At 54.2% G+C, this 23,406-nt stretch overlaps 1 protein-coding gene across 1 annotated transcript in view; it reads right to left on the minus strand.

Moving 5' to 3' along the window:
- The window catches only part of SLC9A1 (solute carrier family 9 member A1), a gene marked incomplete at its 5' end in the record, with an annotated part of 48,577 nt that overhangs the window by 12,087 nt on the left and 13,084 nt on the right, over positions 1–23,406 (minus strand). The window contains one exon of the mRNA XM_079928677.1: positions 709–1,169. Coding sequence (XP_079784803.1) covers positions 709–1,169 — 461 coding nt within the window. The remainder of the gene's footprint in view (positions 1–708; positions 1,170–23,406) is intronic.

Genomic DNA, 23,406 nt, shown 5'->3' on the forward strand with positions numbered 1-23,406 from the left:
CCTTGCCACATGCAGACCCTGCAGTAGGAGGTGTCTGTCCTCGCTAGACCCAGAAGGAAAGCACTAACTACTCTGCCACTTTGCAGCTGTCAAAGGTGAGGCCCAGAGAGGTACAGTCACTTGCCTAAGCTCACACAGTAAGGAAGTGGCCAACCCAAACCAACCCACTTGTCACCTTCTGTAGGTTTTAGAGGCAAGGCCCCCTTCCACAATTGCTGCCCTCGAACTCTGCCCAAATTAAACTCTAACTTAAGACACAGCTACCATGAAAGCCGAAATGCGCCTCAGAGACTAAACAGTCTATAAAGGGTAAACTGAGGTACAAAGAGGACAAGTAATTTAACCAAGATCACACCACAATCCATCAGGGACAGAGCACATGACCTGGTAAGGCCAAGAGCTCAGGTCCTGGGGTCAGACAGACCTGGCTTCTAATTTTGGTTCTATCATATTCTAGTGAGTTATTTAACTTCTTTGAGCCTGATTCCTCCTTTGTAAAGTGAGAATAATAAGCACCTCCTAAGGTGGTCATGAGGATGAAATGAGATAATCCACGTCCAGTGCCCATCATGATGTCCGCACACAGCAAGCAGGAAGGGACATTTGCTATCTTATTACTATCATTAGCGGGTGGATGTGGGATTCACTCTGGACCTGAATTCGGATCTGCATCTTGTGTGCACGTGGGTGTGGTCCCTGCCCCCTCACCACAGTGACGGCGTCATTGAGCAGGGACTCCCCGAAGACAAGGATGTGCAGCAGCTCATTGATGTGAATTTCCTCGAAGACGGCCAGCACGGCCACGGGGTCCACGGCTGAAATGATGCTGCCGAAGAGCAGGTTTTCCAGGAGGCCGATGTTGTTGATCTGCTCGCCGCCCACCAGGCACACGGCGTACATGAGGCCGCCCAGGAAGAAGGCATTCCACAGCGTGCCCACCACGGCGAAGATCAGGATGGTGCCCAGGTTCTCTGTGAACTGCCGCAGGGGCAGGAAGTAGCCCGCATCCAGGATGATAGGCGGCAGCAGGAAGAGGAAGAAGACGTCTGACTGCAGGAAGGGGGGCGTCTCGCCCACGCCCTTGATCAGGCCCCCCACCAGCAGCCCCACCACGATCAGTAGGCAGCTCTCCGGGACAATGCTCGAGATGGTGGGGATCACGTGGAAACCTGCAGAGGGTGAGAGAACGGGAGGCATGGGCTTGCGGGGAGCAAGGAGAACAGAAGGCTGGGGATGGGGTTGGGGACGAGGAGGGCAGCTGGTGAGAGGGGCACAGGCTTGGTTTCAGAAGGCCGCTCTGTTAACTTCCTGAGCCTCAGCTTCCTCGCCTGTAAAACAGAGCTGATGATACCAGCCCCAGAGGGTTGCTGTATAAACTAAGTGATGATGTTGTTAAAGTGCTTTTTGCAAAGGATATACAGATGCTATCTCTGTCACTGTCATAGAGTAGTATAAAGAAGCAGCTCTGTATGCCTCCAGAAAGCAGAAATTATACACTGATTACGGGGGCTCCAAGTACCTCCAAGTTCCCTGACCACCCTGTAGGCCCAGGTCAGGGCAGGAGTTCTTTTCTGGTGCCGTCCCCACTCACAACTTCTATCTGCAATCCTAAGGGCATTACCTACACCTGAACCCAAGTCACTTTCCAGGGACAAGTTCAGGGAGACAGATGTGAGCTCAAGACCAGGCCTAACAATCCAACAATTCTGTCTGAGGGAAGACAGCCAGTTCCTCATCATGGAGGTATTTAAGCAAAAGGCAGACAATGGTTGGTAGGGAAGTGACACAGGAGATAGGAAGAAGCACAGAGGAGTCAAAGAGTATCAGTGCAGGAAGGAACCTGGGGAATCATACTGCCAGGGGCCTGCAAACGTGCAGAACGCACGCAGCAACTTCCAAACCCCAGACTCGCGTACTTTCCTGCTGAGCCCAGAGAGCTGCTCAGGAGGCCGACGGCAATACATCACTTTTGCATGTGAGACAAAACCTGTTTGCCACCCTGTTTCTAGCCCAATTCCACCCACTTTAAAGACAGGGCAACTGAAGCTCAGAAAGGGGAAGGGACTTGCCCAAGGTCACACAGCAAATCAGTAGCAGAACCAGGACAGAACCCAGGTCTGACTCAGAAGCTCCCATCGAATTCCGCAGTTCTTTAAGTCAACCCCTCCTTCCTCCCCATTAAGGCATAAAATGCCCCTCTGCTTGAGACCCATCAACTATCTCCGCAAGCCAGGTCCTGACCAGCAGTAGCAGCAGGCCACTCTCTGCAGCGGGCCCCCTTGGTTCCAAACCCAGAGCTGGGAGGTAGCAAAAATCCCTTTCAGAGAGGGTACCTCTCAATGCTATGGGTTTGGCCATGGGTTTTTGGTTTGTTTTGGGTGAGGAGGTGGGTGGAGAAGACCTGGGCATCTAGCTGCATGTCGGGCACATAACCCCCAAGGTCCTCTTGGTTAAGAGGGTCTGCTTGACACTTTGCTCAAGGTGAAGGCTCTTGCTCTCCTCCCCTCCTTAGCCTGTAAGCTCTGTGCAGGCAGATTCCATACCTGTTTATGATTATATCTCCAGGGCTGGGGACACAGTAGGCACTTAACAAGTATCTACTGATCTGAAAATGCAAAGGGCTTGGCCAGGACCCACATGATTCCCGATAACCTGTTTGGCCAGGTCTCTGCTCTCTTCATCCCTGAGATCCTTGGGAAGGAAGAGGAACATCCCTCCCCATGCCCAAAGCCCTCCTGCTCTCAGGTACTGATCTGGGTGGCGCCAGTACAGCTACAATTCAAGACTCAGTACACTATCCGGCCCAGAACCTTGTCACAGCGCCCAGCACCCAGGAGATACTCAAAACATGTTGGAAAAAACGCATCTCCATCCTAGGCCAGGAGACACGAAAACAGACCTGACCAAAAGTCACCTCTTAGCTAAAAAGGCCCCCTCCCCCGTCCCCTGTCTTTGAGGGCCCTTCAGTAACCCTCAGTGTTCACCCGGCTGGTACACTGGGAAGGGTAGGTCAGGTTGAGTCTGAGTCTCCCTTGATCACTTGCTAAAAGGTTAAAGTCCAAACTTTCAGCACTGCCTCCATCATCTGGTCTTGCTGAGGTCTCATGCTCCCCGCTCCCCACTGTCAATTTTTTTTTTTTTTTTTTTTTTGGCCATGCTGTGCAGCTTGCAGGATCTTAGATCCCTGACCAGGGATCAAACCTGGGCCCACGGCAGTGAAAGCACCGAGTCCTAACCACTGGACTGCCAGGGAAGTCCCTCCACTGTTTATTCTTACGTTTCAACCTTGACGAATTCCTTGCAAATGAGCTACATCCTCTTTTGCCTGCAGAACTTTGCGTAGTCTAGTTTGCCTCTCCAGAACACCATTCCTGTACCTCTACCTGCCCCCCCACCATGTGTGGGTGACACCATATCCTTGGGGAGACAGGACAGCATGTGAGTTTGGGGAAGCCAAACCCAGCCAGCTGGCCCCCACCCCCCTACCCCCCACCCCTGGGAGCTGAGCACCAACGGCTGCCTCAGGAGGAGGCAGAGTCTAAAGAGACAGCCCAGGGCAGGTGGAGGACAGCTTCCACCTCCACCTAGCATGTTAGGCCCTCTCTGCCATCATCCAATCCAGAGCTTTCCTGGCCCCACGGAGACCCAGAGACAAATAAGCCACAGCCCCAGGGTGGGGGTGGGGGGCTGTGTGTGTGTGTGTGTGTGTGTGTGTGTGTGTGTGAGAAACAAGTCAAGAACAATAACATGAAGAATGTTCATTACTCCTAAAGGTGCATCAGGAGCCAGGCCCTGAGCAGGCAGCATGGCACATGTCACCTCTTTAGTCCTCACAACAGCCCTGTGGGATAGCTACTGTCCCCATTTTGCAGAAGAGAAAGCTGGGGCTCCGGCAGAATTCAGCAGCCTCCCCAGAGTCTAATGGAGGAGCCTGACTCTAGCTCAGAGCATCTTACTTTCTTCAAATAAGCCAGCCCCCAGAGTACCTGGGGCTGGAGCCCTGCTCCGGGAGCAGATCCTCCCAGGCCTTCCTGTGTTGGCCCTGCCTCTCCCAGGCTGGGGAGGAAGGTCTGGGATCCACTCTGGCTCCTGGCCTCCAGGTAGGCGGCACATTACTGGAAAGCAGCTTTGGGGTGGGGGGGGGCTAGATTCTGTCATCAGCACGGTGGAAGGGGGCCTGAGGCCCTGTTCTGGCGTGTCCCTCTCCCAAGGCCCTGACTCCACCCTGAAGAGTCCCCTCAAAGCGCAGGAAGCTTGCTGACACTGAGTGAGGTGGAAGGGGGGACAGTTGGGTTCCTGGTCCCCTCACAAAGGCCCAGCACTGAGGCAAGACCCCAAGATGCCAAGAAATGAGGCAAAACTTCCAAGGCTCGAACTCGTGGCAGTGGTGATGTCACCAGGATGGAATCGGGGGTGGGGCAGGGGCAGTTAGAATCAGATCCAGCTCCGTGAGAGGTGAAACAGACCTTGGAGACCATCCAAATCCTCCATTACACGGTTGGGGAAACTGAGACTCAAAGGGAAGCGGTGACCTGTCAGTGGTCACGACCAGTCCCACCACGAGAACCCGTGAGGCTCCAAGTCCAGTGATCGCTCAAGCCACACGGCCTCCTTCAGGAGCACCCAGGCCTCCCAGGGCAAGGACAGGAGGAGAAGGTGTGGAATTCAACATCCCCGCCATGGGGCAAACCCACCGACACAGGTTGGGGCTGGCCTCCCTTTGATGTGAAGAGGCTGGGGGAGGGGAGACGTGTTTCTCACTCTGTCCAGTGTAGGTGGCAGTTGGGCAAGTGGGGGCACTGTGGGAACACTCACATGCATACATACTCACACACACTCTCTCTCTGACACACACACTCGCTTTCTTACGCACACACATGCACACAATCACCCATATTCTTGCTCTCTCTGACACACATACTCTGACAAACACACACATTCACCCACCCTCTTCTCCTTCTTACACAGACACACGCACATACTCTCTCTCTGACACACACACGTAAACGGAACAGGCATTGGGCTAAACTTCATATTGATGAGGGGCTCCTGGTCCTCTGCAGCCTCTCTGCTCTCCACCATGAGAACATTTTATTTACAGCTCCTCAGACTGTCCCCATCTGCTGAGACTGGCGCAGTGGAGCAGGCAGACGAGGCTCTCCCACATCACCCTTGGTTGCCGGGGTGACCAGACACCCCAGTCCCACTTCCCGAATCCCCTGCCCTGGCGGTCAGAGGAGAGTGCCGGGAAGAGGGGCCTCCTTGGCCCACCAGTGCCGGGTCACCAGGGACCCAGGGGTACGCGATGGGCTCTGCTGCCCTAGTTCCAGGCCTGAGGACTACTCTGGGGCTGCAACTCGGCCAGGTCCCAAGGGGTTCCTGGTTGCACAACAATTCCGTTTAACTCCCTCTTCAACTGCCCCAGCAACCAGTCTCAACTACAGTAATGAAAGGTAATACCTCCCAAGGAAAGCCTGGCACTCTATGGTTTATAGCAATGTGTTGACACGTCTAACTTACTTGCACCTCACCAAGCTCTGGGAAGTCACAATTACCATCCCCTCATTTTAGAGATGAGGAAACTGAGGCACAGAAAGGTGAAGCAACTTGCTCAAAGTCAAGTGGCTGGTAACTGATTCAAATCCAGGCAGTCTGGCTCCAGTCTCTGTTCTTAGCCACTCCCTACATTATCCCTGGTTTTATTCTTATTTTGTTTCTAAGGGGAGCGTCAGAACCCAGGACTGAAGAGCCCCAGAGTGGTTCCCAGGGTGCCAGAGGTGTTTCTTCCCAGGAGCTCTTCTCCAGGGAAGTCGCACCACTGCTCCTCTTCCACTCTAGAGGCCGAGGAAAGACCTTGAGGAATCTTTCCCATCTTTTAAGCCTGCCGCCTCACTCCCCAGTTAACTCAGCCAGAAGGGGTCAGTCTTCTCCTGAACTCCTAGGGTAGGAGGAGGGAATTGTCAGCCCCTGCCTGCCTGGTCTGTATTCAGCTCCGGTCTCCACTGGGGCCGGAGGGTTCTTTGGGGTAGGAGGGGCTCTGATTGTTCTTGAGTCAGATTCCTCTCCGTGTTGATTCTTCCCACCATCAACGTCAGCTCTGAGGACCAGGGAGAAAGATAAACCAGATGCAGTTGGCGGCGCCTCAGTAGGTTTGCAGCCAGACCGGCAGAGACAAAGATGTGTGGCGCTCGCCCCTCTGCCCTTGGTTCCAATCAGGGCGTAGCCACTGACTAGCTTGGTGGCCTTGAGCAAGTTACATCTCCTAACCTCAGTCTCCCCATCTGTGTAAAAGCCTATTTCAGAAGGTTTCTGGAGCACAAGAGGACATAATCAGGGCAAAGGATGCCAAACAATGCTAGCACTCAATGCTGGCAAAAAGCGGTGAGTGCTATTATTATTAGAATCTTCAAAACCCAGGTATAGCATGAATCACTCTACGTTATCATGACCTGCTGGTGCGCACCTGTCCATCACTTAGGTGTTAAGCTCCCTAAGGGTGGGAACTTTCTAGAGTCAGCTGGGTCTCCAGCTGCCAGCATAGAGTAGGCATAGTAACTATTTGTGAATTGAGATAAAAACTGACTTTCAGATGTGAAGTGTGGGAAAAAGGAAGGGGGCTCTGAAATTTCAAGAGTAGGTGATGCTCCCAGAGCAGGGACCATCTGAATTGGGCTTTGAAGTTTACCAGAGAGAGAAGCAGGAAAAAAGGCCTTCTAGGGTCTGTATCCTTTAAAGACCCCAGCATAAGTACCCTGCACGTAGCAAATGGATGTATGGGTAATGAATGAATGAAAAACAAGGAAAGAAAAAGACAAATAGGAAGGCTTGACTTCGCCAAGCCTTTGCCAATATCCAAATATGAGTGTTGCTGAAAAGATTAAATGAGATGGCGTATGTCAAACACTTAGCACAATAACTGTTACATTTCTCTCTGAGTCTTGGTTCCTCCTCTGTTGCTGGGGTGATGCCTGACCTGGTCACCCAGTGACCAGGGTGGCTGTGTCACTGAGATCATTTATTTAGAGCTCCTGGCCCACAGGAGTCACCCAATGAGCGACAATTTTAAAAAAATGTAAACCAACAGTGCCCACTCAGTAAGACTATATTTGATCATGATTCACTTTAAGATATAATCTCCAGCACAGAGAAGGAGAAAAACACTTACTGGACACTTAGAGTGTCTGATGCAAGGCTTTTCCATAGCTCCTCTCATTTCATCTCATATCCTGACCCCCATTTGACAGATGAAGAAACTGAGGCTCAGAGAGGTGAAGTGACTTGCCCAAGGCTACCTACCTGGGAAGTGGCAGAGTCAGAATTAGAACCCAGGTCTCCTAATTGCCAGTTCTTTGTGCCAGGCTGCATCAATGAAAACTAAATGTGTGAGCACCAACAGGAAGAGAATTCAAGTCTGCAATATGCCTCCCCTGCAAAACAGCCAAAAATAAATCTGTTCCAAGTACCTGGAGAAGAACTCTTCCCCATGCTGGTGGAGTCTGTCTCTCTCTGTGCCTTTTCCCATCATTCTTCCAAATGGTACCTCTATCTCTTGCCTGTTTCAATCCACATCTCAGGGAGACAGGGTCCCACCCTCTGGGAACATCGAGTCTGGGTGGGAAATTAGCTATTAAGCTAGCTGAGAACACAACAGCATACGCTGGGCCACCTGAGGCATGGGGAAAAGACGACTAAGCCAGGAGGTCAAAACCTGGGTTTGAGGCCCAGCTCTGCCCTTTAGTAACCAGGAGGCTTGGGCAAATCACCACAGACGACCTCAGTTTCCTCAGGTGTAGACAAGTGAGAATCAAGGGACTGCATACAGAAGCACCTGTACATTGTGACATGGCAGACAAACTTCAGAGATGATTGATAAAGGGGAGGTAAGGACAGAAATGCCACATGGGCCGGAGGGCAGGGGGGACAAGGAGACTCGAAAGCAGTAAGCAGAGTGATGCTGTGACTTGCCGGGCCCTCTCGGAGACCTGGCAGGAGAAGCTGTGATCAGGATTCCAGGTTCGTTAACCCTTAGCACTTAACCTCCCATCCCTATCAACCCCTGTCCTCCAGTTGCTAGAAGTCCCCAAACCCCATCTCTGTGCACACAGAGGGAAATCCTTCACCTTGAACTTCTACCCACCTTTCAAAACCCAGCGCAGGTGTCACCTCCTCTGGGAAGCCTTCCCTGAACCCCCAGGCTGAGTCAGGTGCTCCTGCAAACTGAGGAGTGAGAGCTCTGCAGCTGGTATTCTAGGCGACTTGGCAGCCCAGCACGCGGGGCTGGCACTAATCTTGTCGAATGGATCTGAGGTGGCTTTCCAAATATCCTGAGCCCCATGAAAATAATGCTCAGGATGAGTGGGTTCAGGGAAAGATGGAAGCTTCCTAAAGGATGTGGAATTGAAGTTGGGTCTGGAGGGCAGGGGGCTGATGGGGGAAGAGTGAACAAATGCACAGAGAGGGCGTCTCAAAAGCCTTCCGAGGACCCTGAGGCCTCCAGCCAGCCTGGAAATGAGACTGGAAGTGAGGAAGGTGCTGGCACACAGCTGGAGGAGGCAGGCATGCGAGGACCCAAGTCAAGGGGCCCGAGCTGATGCTGTGGGCCTCAGAGGGGCCCCTGACCTTCAGGTCTGGCCCTTGAGTCAGGTTCTATTCCTGCCCTGTCTTTCACTCCCACCAGACTTCTCCCTGGGTCTCAAGTCCCATTTCAGTATCCCCTACTCCCCCTCACCTCACCCTGAGCTGGAACAGCAACTCTAGGTACCCAGTCCAGCCTCCCCAATCACCCAAGCTCTCCATAAACATTTGCTGAATGAATTTCACTCCCGCAGATTCTCCCCACCCCCCACAGGATAGATGCTGGATGGAGTCCCCATGCGGTGAGGTGGAGGATGACTCACGGAGGGGCGGGGAGGTAGGGACAGGGACAGGGACAGGCAGTAAACAGCCTGTGCGTGTTGACAAAATACAGAGCTCCAGCAGGCAACGGCAGGCAGCAGAGGTCTCCGCGCAGCCAGAAAGGGCAGCAGCTCAGGGGGGTGGGTAGGACTTCAGGCTCCAAAGACACTCGTGGCTGGTTTGGGTCCCTGGCGGGGGACCATGGGATACACACTGGTTTCTTCTGATTTTTTTCAAAATGGAAATATATTACTTTGGTGATTTAAATGAAATCATGGTCGTTTAAAACTTTTTTCCAAAAGTATATGAGTCCATTAAGTCAAAGGAGAATAATCCGCCGGTGATTCTCCGTTTCCTACACCCATTCGACGACCCCCCAACCCCCGAAACAGACTGATACATAAACTTCGAAGCTTTTCTGTATCTATAAGTTTAAAATTTTTGTGTAAATGGTGTAAGCTACACACTGTGCTGTGACTGCTTCTGTGGGGCAGAGACTGGGCTAAACACTTCACTGCAGCATCTTGTTCAATTCTCTCAACAACCCTACTGCAGTAGGTACTATTATTGTCCCCATTTTAAGGTGGGTAAAGAGAAGGTCAGAGGGATGACCACTTACGTGCCCCAAGGTCAGAGAGCCAGGGTTACTGAGCAGTGTTTCAGACCCAGGCTGACCCCACGCCCCCAGCCCCCCAGCCCTGCCCCCTGTGAAGCAACCTCACTGTGTGTACGGCCTTGCCTGTGCCATCATGTATTGGATGGTCCCTCCACGATGGCATTAGGCTGAAGCCTGCTTCCTTATACTCTGAGATCCTCCACTAAGAGTTCCAGGGAGGCCTCACCTCTGCGGCTGGCAGTGAGACCAGAGGGCCTCGGCTTCTGCTTTCTCCTGACCCTGTGGTACCACTGGTATCAGAAAAATCTAAATCACATCCCTTTCAAAGGAGGCCTTTCTGCGCTCCCCAGATTTCAACCACAGAGTGTGGAGGAGAGGAAAGCACAGAGTGCTTGAGCTGGGAAAGAACCTGGCATCAGTCTGGTTTCAAGCCACCATCCCCTTCCTTTCCTGGTGCCCCAGGTGTGCCACTCCCTAGCTCGGGCTCTGCCCTCCCTGCCCATCCCCATCCCCAGCCCTGTCGTGGCTCCTGCCAGACTGCTCTCAGGACTTACAGACAGCAGCAGGAGCTCCAAGCACCAGTCTGCCCCACACCTGGGGTGGGGAAGAAACAAGAGGTTCAATAATAGAGGTTCTATTTCCAGAAACCTTAGAGCCCTGGGAAAGCTGGGTTTTTCTTTTCCTTTTGGTGGGGGTAGTGTGTAGTGTTTGCAAAATCCAAATTTAAGAGAAAACTGAAATTGAGTATACCAAATACCTGCTGTTCTTAATGTCCCAGCTGAAAGTCACTTAGCTTAGAAGCACAACAATGAACTAAATTCATTAGATATAACTTGAACTTGCTCACGATATCATCGTACTCAGATATAGAGAGGTGGAGTACAGAGAGGTGGCCGTAGGAAAGCAACACAAAGAGAAATTCTACCATTTCCAGGACAACAGCTGTGCAGAAAGCAAGTCCTGGCGCCCCATTTTCAGCTGCCGCAGAGGAGGGAGGGGGAGCTGCAAAGAGAGAACAGGACTTAGGTGGTGCTGGCTGGGCGGGGAGGAGGGAACAGCGCCCTGGGGAGGCATCCGGGGCCCCTTCCACCCCTCCCAGCTCAATTGGCTACAGAGTCTACTATGCGCTTCACAGCATCTGGGGGTGGTGATGAAGAAGGGGTGCCTGGCAACCCTCAGCTAGGTTTTGGTGACCACTCAGAAAGGCCAGAAAGACACTGATGAAAGAAAATGACTCTCAGAGGACAGAGCTTGGAGTGAGCCTGAGAAGATGGGGAGGCTTCCGGTGGGATGGGCGTGGGGTGACCCTGAGGCTGGTGTGTCTGGGTGTGCACAGGGTGGACCTGCAGAGTAGCAAGGGCACAGGAGCTGAACTCTCACTTCCCCACCCCCAAACCTGCTCCTCCTCCCCCGGTCCCCGTCTCCCCAGCATCACTCAGTTGCTCAGGCCCCAAACCCTGGAATCATCCTGACTCCTTTCTTTCTCTCACAACCCATAACCCAGTCCAGTGGCAAACACCGGATCTGGCTCCACGCACTCCCTTCTGGAGCTACTGGCCTCCTTGCTTTTCCCTGGATGCAAATATGATTCCACCCCAGGGCCTTTGCATTTGTTGGCTCCTCTGCCTGAAACGTTCTACACTGAATACGTGGACGTGGACGGCAGATTCCCTCCCTTCTTACGGGTCCCTCCTCAGGGAGGCCTTCCCGTACCCTCCTATCCGCCTACCCTGCTTTATCATTCTTAAGAGCACTTATCACTTCCTGTTTGTGCTCACTGACGGTTCCCCTGACCCAGAATGCAAACTCCATCAAGGCAGACTGTCCCAGTCGCTGTCGTGTCCCTAGCACCTAGAGCTGTGCCTGGCACACGGTAGGCTTGCAATCAGTATTTGCTTAGTGGATGATCGTCTCCTGCCTCAGTGGCCTAACAAGGTTGTTGTGAGGACCACATGAGACCCAGACATGGGAGCACTGAGCAGACCCAAAGAGTCTGCTCACACCGTGTGGCTGGTTGGCCGTCTCCCGTCCAGATTGCTCAAGGGCAGGGACCCTGCCTTACTCACCGCTGACTCTCCAGCACTTAGCACAGAGCCTGGCACAGGGCAAGGGTAAAACTTGTTTGTTGAGTCTGCATGACTATTTGAGGGCAGAATTCCTGTCCTAATTTAACCTAATCTCCAGTGTTTGGCACTAAGCTTGTGTGCACTAAACACTAGCTGAACTGGCCTGAGTCTGAAGGAAGGGCTGGGGTTAGGGAGACACGGGGAAGGTCTTCCAAGCAAAGCCCCAGCGTCCGAAAAGGCAGGACAGGCGGAACGAGTGTGGTGTAGGCAGAGGACTTCTACTGGGTGTAAATGACAGTGAAGGCTGAAGAGGAAACCATCACTCAGATGGTCATAAAGCAGCCTTTTCTCTGGTCCTCACTAAAACCCAAGGCCGTAGACAACAGATGAGGAAACAGAAGCTCAGAGAGATCCAGACATGCAGCCAGGATCACGGGTAACAGCAGAGCCAGGTCACAAAGCTGAGACCACTGACCCAGTCCAGGGCTCACCCAGGGCCAGACTGTGAAAAGGCCTTAAGCAGCCTGGAGAGAGAATTCTGGGTCAACCTGGTGAACCAGGCAGAACTGCTGGAGGGCTGTGACAGAGGAGGCGAAAAAGTCCTGCCTGCAAGCACCCTGGGGAGGAAGTCAGGGAGATGGTGCTGCCCCCAGGCTCAGCACCCTGGGGTGGAGCACAGCTCTCCAACTGCCTAGCCATCAAGTCTAGGATCCAGGGGCAGCTGGCACTGCTTCCTGCAGATTCCAGCAGGTGGACCAGCCCAGCCTCCATCTCACCTCCAAATGCCTGCAGAGACCAGGAAGCAACACTGGGAGAGGAAAAGGGCCTGAGCCAAGCCCAGGGTGGGGCTCAGGAGATCCGGATTCCAGTCTAGATCCTGCCACCACCTCACTAGGTGCTTTGAACAAGCCCTTGCCTTTCTCTGGCCTCAGCTTCCCCATCCTCAGAGGCATGCTGAGAGCCTTTCCAGCTCTGACATCTGACCGATGAGCCCCGCTAGTGGACAAAGTGTAATACCGTCTCTGTCCATGCCAACAAGCACGATGTCTGGGCTCAGAACAGTCTTCATGCAGAGCAAGACTGCACAAGCAGCATGGGGCAGTGTACAGAGTCCTGGTCTGCCAACAAGGGAGCTGGCTTCTGTTCTAAACTTGAACTTCTCGGTGATCTATGGCAAATCACGGTACTGCCCTGAACCCCACTTCCTTCCCCTCTAGCATGGGGATAAAGCAATACCGTGGCACAGGGTGGCTGTGAGAAAGAGGAGGGAATGGAAGTAAAAAGACTGAGAGGAAAATAAAACAAACACCCAGAGAGCTGTGGCAATCACCGTGACGACTCCACTTTCAAGGAAGATGCAGAGGGAGAAGGACACATCTTGGAGGGAGGGGTGGGATGGCAAGGGGCCTCTCTGCTCCTGGGGAGCAGGGCATGTCTGCCCTCCAGGGCTCAGCCTATTGTGTGGCCCAGCGTGGCTGCCACCTGACTTGGGTTCCACAAGAGCACAGCAGGAATATGGTGACACCAGAGGTGCTGGGCCCTCCGCAGGAGTAGAGACTCACTCTGAAGCCTTGGCCCAGCCAGGCAGCCAGGCCCTAGTGAGAGGAGGAACCCCGGTCAGGTGGCAGTCTGCACTAGAGGCAGCTTCCCTTGGGGGCCCGGCAGCCAGCTCTCTGGAGGACTGAGGCAGAGGGGCTGGTCCCGGGCTTGTAGGAGGGCTGTCCAGGGGAGGCAGTCCAGGTGCAGGCTGGGAGCGAGATGGCTGGGAAGGGAGACACTGAAAAAACACACCGGGGTGTCGCCTCAGAATTCTGTCCCAAGTTTCAACTCAAACTCAGTTACCAGAGGAGGCAGGGAGGCTGGTCTTGAGAACCCAGCAGCCTGGTTTCCTGGCTCTGCCACCTACTAGCAGGCACTCAACCACTGAGTCCCCATTTCTTCATCTGAAAAGTGGGGCTCATAACCATTTCTATGTCAAAGGGCTGTCCTGAGGGTCCGAGGAGGTGATGTATCTGGAGCAAAGGGCTGCCAAAGAAAGTGCTCAGCAAAGGGCGTGGTCCCGTCACTGTCTCCCCAGTCCCAGGCCAGAGAGGGCCCGCTGGCACCAGAGCACGGCTGCCAGGGACGCAGCTGTCAGGAGACCAGGGCACCTTCCGAAGCAGAGCTTGTGCCCTGTCCCTGCCATCACTGGTTCCAGGCTGAGTCTGGCTGGCAGGAGTTTCTAGAGGTGCTGAGAGAAGACAGAGGGGACGCTGAAGAGGGGCAGAAGCCCCACTGAACCTGCTTCTCGTCCCCTATAAGACCTGTAAAGCTTTCTCCCAGGGTACCTGAGTACAGATCTTGAGAGCTGTGGATGTGGCTGGGGCCCTGCAGATGCAGGTTCCCTGAAACCTCAGCAGCAGAGTCCCTGCGGTTAAGCTGCTGGAGCTTCCCCCTAAGCAGGTGCCCGAGGCATCCATCTCGGGTCTGCCCTGAAAGTCTCCACACACTTCTCCTGAAAACAGCCCAGTTGGCCGAGCGTTGCGAAGCGTTGGGGGCAGGGGGGCGGACACAGAGGGAGCATTGGCGGGCCTCTCCTTGTCCACTGGGGACAGTTTGCCACCTCAGGCCTCTGGGAGCCAGGAGATATGCGGAGGAGATGGGAGAGCTGAGCATGCTCAGAGGAGGCTGCCCTTTAGAGGACACTGCAGAGATGAGGACACAGCCGGCTGCAGGCCTTGGTCCTGGTGCCAGGAAGGCCTGGGGCTCCAGAAACATCAAAGGGAAGTTGGACCTCTCCTGGCGAAGAAGATGGGCAGCAAAAAGCCACAGGACGTTAGAAGAGGCAGGGCGTCCCCAGACCATTTCAAACTGAACCCTCCACTTCACAGATGCAAAGAATGAAGCCCAGAGACAGGCAGGGACTTGGCCAAGGTCACACTGCAAAGTGGTGGCAGAGCCAGGATTCACACCCAGGACTCAATATTCCAAAGCCAGTCCTCACTTGGGACACAATACCACCCCTCATGCTACTCCCACCTTTTTCAAAGAACCACCTTTTTTCTAGCACTTCACTGTGACGCTTTGTACACATTAACTACATTGTTCTCCTGAAAGTTCTCTGATACAGGTATTGTCATCCTCATTCTGCAGCTAAGAAAACGGAGGCAGAGAGAGGTGAAGGCACTTAGCCCAGGCCCTACAGCTGGTCTTTTTGACTCCAGAGCCACGGCTCAGCTCGGCTGCCTCCATCTCTGAGCCCTGGCTTTCTGTCCTGCTGGCTGGGAGCAGAAGCCTCAGTTTACTTCCAGCTCTGTCACTCCCTTGCTGTGTGACCTTGGAGGTAAGCCACCCACCCACTCTAAACCTCTGATTCCCTCTAGGTAACCCCTAGCAGTACCCACGTGCCCTGGTTCTGCGTGTGCTTTGCTTGCAGAACCAGGAGCCATCTGGTACCCTAGTGAAGAGGAATAGAACTCTTGCAGAGGTACCTCCCAGGCCTGGGTGGGGCCTGTGCGCACTGCCTCAAGGGGCACAGCGTAGCCCTCCAGCTGCCCACCAGCATAGGAAGGGAGAGTCACACCAAGCCTGTGCTTTCTCATTTCGCCTTAGTAACGCCATGAGATAGGCAGTGTTTCCATTTTCGGAGGAGAAACTGAGGCTCAGAGCCTACAGAACTTGCACACAGCAAGCAACACAACTTGCTCGCTGTATTTGATCCCAGGACCACCTGATCCCCGAAGACAAGCTCTGCCCTCAAGCCAGGCTGCTCAGTAGGAAACGACCTGTAACAGCTTCCTACTGTCTATCACTCTCGTCCTCAGGGCACAGGTTCCAGAGTCCGGCTCAGATTGTGCGGGGAGAGCCTGGCCGGAGGCTGGGAGCCCATCAGTGAAGAGCCAGGCATGGAGGGGCAAGGTCCCAGGCAGGCTGAGAGGCTGCCCATCTGCCTACTTGCCTGCCACCAGCCCGCCCCATAGAAGGCAGTGCCCCGTGCCCAGGAAGGAGTAAAGAAAGTCTCCATGAACACCTGCTTCCCCCTGGGCAGGGCCCATCGTACGATCCTTCACATGGTAGAGAAGTGGGGATACCTGTGGCAGCAGAAGCCAGGAAAGTAACCCCTGCAGGGCAGGACACGGAGGGCCTGGAACTCCGGCTGGAGCCCCAGTTCTAATCAGCTAGCTCGGTGGCCAGCTTCCGCTTGCGATGGGGATGTTAATGATGACAGCCTCACTGAGGGCTCCTTAGTCCTCACAACTACCCGGTGCGGGAGGCCCTATCATACCCACATCACAGATGAGGAACCTGAGGCTCAGAGAGGCTAGGTTACTTGCCCAAGGCCTCCTAGCCGGTAAGTGGCAGGGCCAAACAGGACTCCAGCCCAGGAAGCTGACTCCAGAGCTGACAGGTACTCATCCTCCAGGGCGTTTCTCAGCCAGGTTCCTCATCTGAGCCACAGGGAAAATGATCTGGATACCATTTTCTCAATTCTCTGAAGGATGGACCTAACTAGAACTGTCTCAGAATGTTCCAAGGACCAGGCTGGGGGCCTCAGTATGGAATAACTATTGTTGTTATCAGTGAAAAGGAAAGAACACTGTCCCTGAATGCCAGTCCCCACACTGTCCTAACTATGGGTCTCAGGTTTGCTCCCCTGTGAGCGGAGGGGACCAGGGAACCTCCAATGGGTCTTTCACTCTGGCTTCCCAGGATTCAAGGTCACTCAGTTCTTCCACTTTCTGGTGCATGTGACCCTGGGTAAGCTAGTTAACCTCTCCAGACCACAGGGTCCTCATTTATAAATGGGGACACTTCCACCCACCTCACAGGGTCAGGTGAGCCCCACTGTGTTGCTGAAGGCAAAGGGCCCGTGAGGTAAGGCTCAAGCACCAGGTGGTGGTGCCCCCTATTCTTTGAGCAGGACTCCTGTGACGTCACCACTCACCGCCTCTAGAACACATGTCGCTCCACAACCTCACCCTGAAAGCAGATACCAGGGCTCAGAGCCCCTCCCCAAGCCCCACCCTGGACCAACAAGGCACTCCCAGGCAGGGCCTTGCGAGCTCCCTGATATCACTGCCCTGGTGCTTTCATAATGAGCTGCGGCTCCTAGACGGATGGGAGCCAGAGCACGGGAGCCATTTCCGCCGCTGTGTGCCTAGCACCACATGCAGTGGCTAAACACTGAGGAAAGTGGGGCCCTCCTGGGCTGGTACCGTGCAAATCTTATCATGCCAAATTCTTCCCGGGAAGGGGTAGGTAGTGAGGCAAAGGCCCAGCCCATGCTGGTCAGGGTTTTGTTTCCAGATTCTTGACCTCAGCCTAGGCTGTAATCTCACAGGCCTGGACAACCCCCCTCTACCCTCTCGTAGAAGCTGTGAGGGTGAAGCCTCAGGAGACCTGAACACTGAGCTGGAAGCTGTCTGAGCGACTACTCAGATCCAGGCCTTTGTCCACCTGAGGACAGGGGCAGCGGTGCTAACTTGGTTTCTTAGGAGGAGGAAGTGAGCTCCGTGGGGCTGGGGGACTCACACAGCCCCAGGTTTGGGGGTCCTAGACCAGGGCTGCATCTCCTATCCATCCAAGTCCCATCCAAGTCCCCGCTCCTCTGCCCCACCTCCCTGCTTCTCTGCTTTCTTGGACCAGGGGAGGGTGGGGACAGATCAGTGCCTGGAAGATCTAGTCCCCAGTGGCCTCAGTCAGTAACCAGGGGGAGAGCACCCTTCCTGCCTAGCAGGGAGTCCCCACAGATAGGAGGTGGACCGGTTAGAGCCAAGCTCTGGTCCAGAAAGAGTGGGAACGGTGGGCAGGGGGGCGGCGGCGGCAGGCGGGGGTGAAGTGCGGTGCTCTGTGAAGCTGTGGCTCCTACGCCTCCCTTGGTTCAGGTCTGGCTCCATCACTTGCGGGCTCTGTGACCTTCCCGAAGCCACTGTTTCCTCACGTTTAAGATGGTGGGCTGAGTTAGATTCTCAGAGGCCTCCTCTAGCTCTGACAGCCCCTGAGTTTACATAATAACCAGCTCACACGCATCACTTTCCATTTTGCTTTGTACTTTCGCATACTCCATCTCATTTAAACCTCATGGCATGCTTCAGAGGCAAGTATGGGTTCTCCCAGGTTAAAGATGAAAAAGCCAAAGCTCAGGGCATTTAAGCCCAAGAACACATCCAGATAGGGCGCAACAGAGCCAGAACTTGCACCCTGGGCTCCACATTGAGGAAAGCTGAAGGCAGTCCAGCCAGGCCAGGGTGAAAGGCCCGAGAGACCGGTTCAGGAGCTCACTTAGCCTGTCTCTCTCAAAGCTGCTCCACTGACACAGAGAAGGGGACTCTTTCAAAAGATCAGATTTAATGACAAAAGTAAGTTGCAAAAGATGACGGACAGCATGATTATTACTGTGAAGCTGTTTTCATTAAAAAGAACATCATACAACTGTAGGGAAAAGTCCAGGCAGACACCCTGAACTGTGAAGACTGATCAGCTCTGAGGAGCAGCTGGGGTGAAAGGTATGATTTGCATTTTTTTCTTTAAATACTTATGTAGTGTTTGTTGGTTGTTTTTTTTTTTTTTTTTTTTTTTCCTTTTTACAAACGACAACAACAAAAATCTGGGGGGAATTTTCTGGGCAGCAGCTCTAAGTCAAAACTCAGCATTAAACATGTTACTGTAATTGATTATCTCACTGAATTTTCAAAAACCCTATGGAGGATAAGAATATTCATAGCAGCTTTATTCATAATTGTCAAAAAAGGGAACCAACCCAAATGCCCACCAACAGGAGAATGAACCAACTGCGGCTTACTCACACGAGGCGATGCCGCAAAGCTATGGAAAGAACAAACTTCTGGGACATGCAAAGATAAAGGGAAACCTCCCAGAAATGCTGAGCAAAAGAAGCCAGAAACGAGAGTACCTGTGTCTGACTGTGGGTGTCTATGGAGTTGAAGAACAGGTACAGCCAAGTGACAATGACGGAAGACAAAATGGTGGTTCCCACAGGGGAGAGTTGGGGTATAGATTGGGAAGGGCAGAGGGGACTCTGGTGGGGTACACAGGTGTCCTTTATCTCCATCTGGATGTGAACATTTGTAAATAATCAGCGAGCTATATGTGCACTTTAAGATCAGCGTACTCTACTGCGCGTATGTACGTTATTCCTCGATTAAATGAACACAGGGAAAAAGGTTTAAAAAAAACATGCAGGCGAGGTACTTCCCTGGTGGCACAGCGGTTAAGAATCTGCCTGCCAATGCAGGGGACGTAGGTTCGATCCCTGGTCTGGGAAGACCCCACATGCCGCACAGCAACTAAGCCTGTGCGCCACAACTGCTGAGCCTGCGCTCTAGAGCCAGTGAGTCACAACTACTGAAGCCCATGAGCCTAGAGCCCGTGCTCCGCAACAAGAGAAGCCACTGCAATAAGAAGCCCATGCGCTGCAACGAAGAGTAGCCCCCGCGAGCCACAACTAGAGAAACCCTGCACACAGCAACGAAGACCTAACGCAGCCAATAAATAAATAAATAAAACAAAATAAAATTTTAAACAACAACAACATGCAGGCGAGAATTATTTCCAGATAAAAATGATGCTGATGGGTCAGGTACTCAGCCCAAGGTTACACAGCTGGCCGGTAGTAGAGCTGGGATTCAAAGCCAGGTTTGTTAGATTCTGAAGACCTTAAGCTGCCAGGCTATACTGACCCCTGACTGCCCCGAAGGATGCCCTGAATCTCCCAATGGGTCCCTGTGTCACTGCAAAGGCAGCCTTGCCCCTGGGTTCAAGACCGTCTACGGCCATCTGGCTCTTCACTGTTATCCCTGTGGTTCAGTCACCTGCTCACACCAGGTGGATGGAGCCTGGCTCCCCGGAAGGCTCGGCACACCGAGGGCTGCGCTTTAACCGGTGAGGCCAAAAAGGAGCAGAGGCCACACCCACAGCTAAAGTCTTGGGCCCACTGGGAGCTGGGATGCGAGGAGTGCTCTGTGCCAGAAGGGGGTGCCTGGTACACACCCACTTACCATAACAGGCCCTGGCCCACAGTGATGGAATTTCAGATGTGTAAGGATAGCTAAGCAGCAGTGCCGGGCCTGGGCTTGGCTCTGATACCCAGCCCAGCGCTCCAGCCGCGAGGCTTCACTGCCTCACATTCTCCCATTAGGACCCCAGCTCCTGTTGACCCAGAAAAGCCAGACCCTGCCAGTCGATCTCACCCTTCTTCCCCACCAGGGACCAGGAACAGAGGAGCTCTGAGGAACTTGGCTTCCCCGGAGCCACCACATTCTGCTTTAAACTTCCAGCCTGCCCAGGTTCCCCTCCCCCTCGAAAGGGAGCCACCTCCTGCTGCTTGGCATGGATCTCCCTCTCCCGCTACATCCTCTCCACTCTCTCCCCAACTCCTACACAATCCTTGTCCCAAATCACTTCCTGCAGCTTCCCATCTGATCAGTTTCTTAGGAAGCATAATTATCCAGGGAGGGAGGAGGTGGAAAATTCCCAGAGCCAAGAACACTGGGGAAAAGTTCATCCAGTTCATTCTCCACCTGCCAGGAGAGCCTCTGTCCTAAACACAAGCCAGTCAGTCATGGTCACACCTCCCTCCTAAACCTCCGCAGTTCCCGCCACTACACTACAGTCCTTGCTGCTCTGCAGTGAATCAGAAGCCCTTCTGATCTGGCCCAACTTCGGTGCGGGCCTCATCACCACTACATTCTAAGTGACGGCGCCAGAACTGAGACCGTCTGCCACCAGGGCCCACGCTGCACTGTGCCGCCTCCCTGTGTCACTTCAGCCTGCCTTGTATTTAAGCTGTTTACACGTCTGTCTCCTACACAGCCCTGCCATTGCGTAGCAGGTGCTCAGACGCAAGCTGAGGAGAAGGTGGGATGCCCAGGGCCAGCCACCTCACACCTGCAGAAGGGCCAGAGGACTGTTCCAGAGGAACAGTGAAGGAAGGAAGGAGGGAAGGGCCACTCACTCCATCACAGAAGAGCTCCGGACCAGGAGCTGAAGACCTGCACTAGCCCAGCTCTGCCACCGCCCCCTGTGGCCTGTGGGCAAGTCATTTCCTCTCTGGCCTTCTGCTTCCTCCTCTGCTAGATGAGGAGGCCTCGCCGCTGCTCGGTGCTCTGTACGGCACTGTCACCGAACCTCCACATCTCTGCCCTCAGTCACCACACAGCTGCAAGGACAGGAGCCTGGATTCGAGTCCAGGCCTTTTAACCTCCAACGCCCTTATCTTTTTCAATTACACCTCCTGGACTCCTAACTCCGTCTCTAGCATCCCTCCCAACAATCAAGTCCAATTATCTGATTCCAGGCCTGCCCTTTCTGGGCCTGATAACTCCCTAGGCCACATGGGACCGTAAGGTTCAGGTGGTAAGAGGCATGTCAGGGCCCTGGCGCTCGGCAGTGCCACGCCTCCCACATGACAGGTCTGGTGACATCCTGCCTAGAGGTGCTGGGGCTGGGCAGGGGAGGGGCAGGAGTCCAGCAGAGCCTGGCACCTCACTCAGCCCCTCCCCTCGCCACGTGCTCCCGCCGCCCCCCTCCTGCTCTGCTCCGCTCCCTATCCACTCCTCCCTGGGCACGGCTCTCCATCCCGCTCCTGGCCTGGCCAGAGATGCCTGTTGGGAAGCTTCGCTCTTGTTGCTCTCACAGACCTGGCTGAGTAGCCCTGGGCCAGGGTCCTGCTTTGCTTGGCTCGCTGTGGCCCAAAGCCAGAGCCGACCCTGGGAGCCGTCTCTTGACCCCTAGGCTGCTCTGCACATCCCTCCCCAGCTCAGTGGCACTGCACGCACCTAGAATCCAATCCGATGCCTAACCCAAGGCCCACGGGCCAAGCAGGGTCTGGCCCCCGCCTTCCTCTCCGTCCTCACACTGCACCTCCCTCTTATTCCACCCCAGCTTCCTCAAAGATGCTCTCCTCAGGGGCCCTGATCTTTGCAAGGTGGGCGCCTTCTTGTCATTGGCTCAGCTCAAAAGCCAGCTCCTTAGAGAGGTCTTCGCTGACCATCCAAAGTAGCACATCTTTCTCATATTTATTTTCTTCCGGACACTTATCACTGCCTGACGTTGTGTCCACTGTGCAACGCCCCACACTGGCCTGTGAGCCCCCTGACATCGGGAGCCTCCTCATCTTGCTCCCGGCTGTGTCCTCAGCACCCAGAAGACTGTCTGACGTGGGCTGGGGCGGAGGGTGGTGAGGCGTGGGCTACCTATTAGACTAGGTGGCCACGGAGGCCTCTCTGAAGAGACAGCATCTGACCCAGAGCATGAATAAGGCAGCCGGCCTGCGGCCATCTCCAGGCAGGCTTCCAGGTTGGGGAAAGCAAGTGCCACGGCCCTACGGAAGGGGAAGGGGTATGGCAGGGCTTGGTGTGTTTGAGGAACCCAGGAAGGTTGGTGTGAGTGGTGGGAAGAGAGCAGCAGGGAGTGAAGGAGAGAGAGGAATAGGCCACACCTCTCCTGGATTTTATCCCAGGTTCATCAGGAAGCAACTGAAAGGTTTTAGCAGGGGAACACCACATTGTGAGTCAGGTTTCTAAACGACCCCACTGGCTGCTCTGTGGAGAGCTGATTACAGGCAGAGGGGAGTGGGGCCAGGAGGCCACTGGAGTCATCCGGGTTAGAGATGCTTGTGGCTTAGATAGGGAGAGCAGAAGTGGAAATGGAGGGAAGAGGAAAGCGTTCGATCCGTGGAGCCATCTGGCCACCGGCCTGAGAGGCCTGGCCGACTCTATACCCCTCTGGCTGGAGTTCTAGACGCCTGGGAATCCAGCCCAGCCCACCTACCCAATCTTATTTCTCAGTGAACCCCAGCCCAGACTTTCCCCCCAGCTGGCTGGGCCTCCTCTCAGCTGCCCAGTCACACCTGCAGCAGGTGCTGCAACCCTCACTTGACCTGCCACCTGCCCTCCCCTTATGAGGGTCTACTGAAGGCACCTGCGCAAAGGCCCCTGCTCCCTGCTCATTCCAGCCACATTTCTCCCCTCTCTGAAGTCCTCCTGGGCTTTGAGGCAGTGGCACAGCAATCATCAAGCACTTAATTATTCCCTCTTCCACTTTCCCGAGGTAGCTGTAAGCTGGATAAAGGCAAATACCAGGACTCGCACCCTTCGGGGTTGTCGTGACACTCAGACAGTGATGCGCTGTGTGGAGCCCTCAGTACAAGGCCAGGCACTCAGTAGGTCTCACTCAATGGTAGCTTCCTCCTTATCGCCTGCATATAAGGACACCCATCCCTGGTGTTCACTGTCCCACAGGGAAGCTCAGCTTCTCTGCCCAGCCAGGCACGTGGGTTAAGTACGTTTGGGGGTGAGTGAGGTGGAGGGGATGCAGAACGCCCCGATGGGCTTCAAAAGCAAAACTCAACGGCTCTGCACTATCTATGCTCTGCATTATCCACATCTCGTCTTTCTCCAGCTCCTCCCTCCGCGTGAAATGAGCAAACTCCTGCTTAACCTTCAAGCTCTGGGAAGCCTTCCCGAGCCGCCCACCACCCAACTCCTCCCGTGCACCCACAGTCCTGTGGGCCCCTGCTGTGGCAGTTCACCGCACACGGCAAGTGCCAGTTTCCATGTCAGCCGCTCCCATGAGGCTGGGATTATATTTATTCATCTTTCCATCTTCAACACAGCATTTATCATGCGCAAATCAGTGTTTACTGAGTGTGTGTCTCCCCCTCTTCCAACTGAAGGCCAAACTCAGACACTTCAACTCACAGTCTCATTTTATGCCCACCCCATTCCTGGTGACATTCAGCCCTACCCCAATGTCCTCCAGCCCCCTTACCTAAAACCATCCTCCACTGCTAGTCTTCACTCTCATCTCATCTGCCTTTTTTTTTATTAT

This window comes from Stenella coeruleoalba (genome assembly GCF_951394435.1).
Source record: "Stenella coeruleoalba genome assembly, chromosome: 1".
Taxonomy (NCBI): Eukaryota; Metazoa; Chordata; class Mammalia; order Artiodactyla; family Delphinidae; genus Stenella; species Stenella coeruleoalba.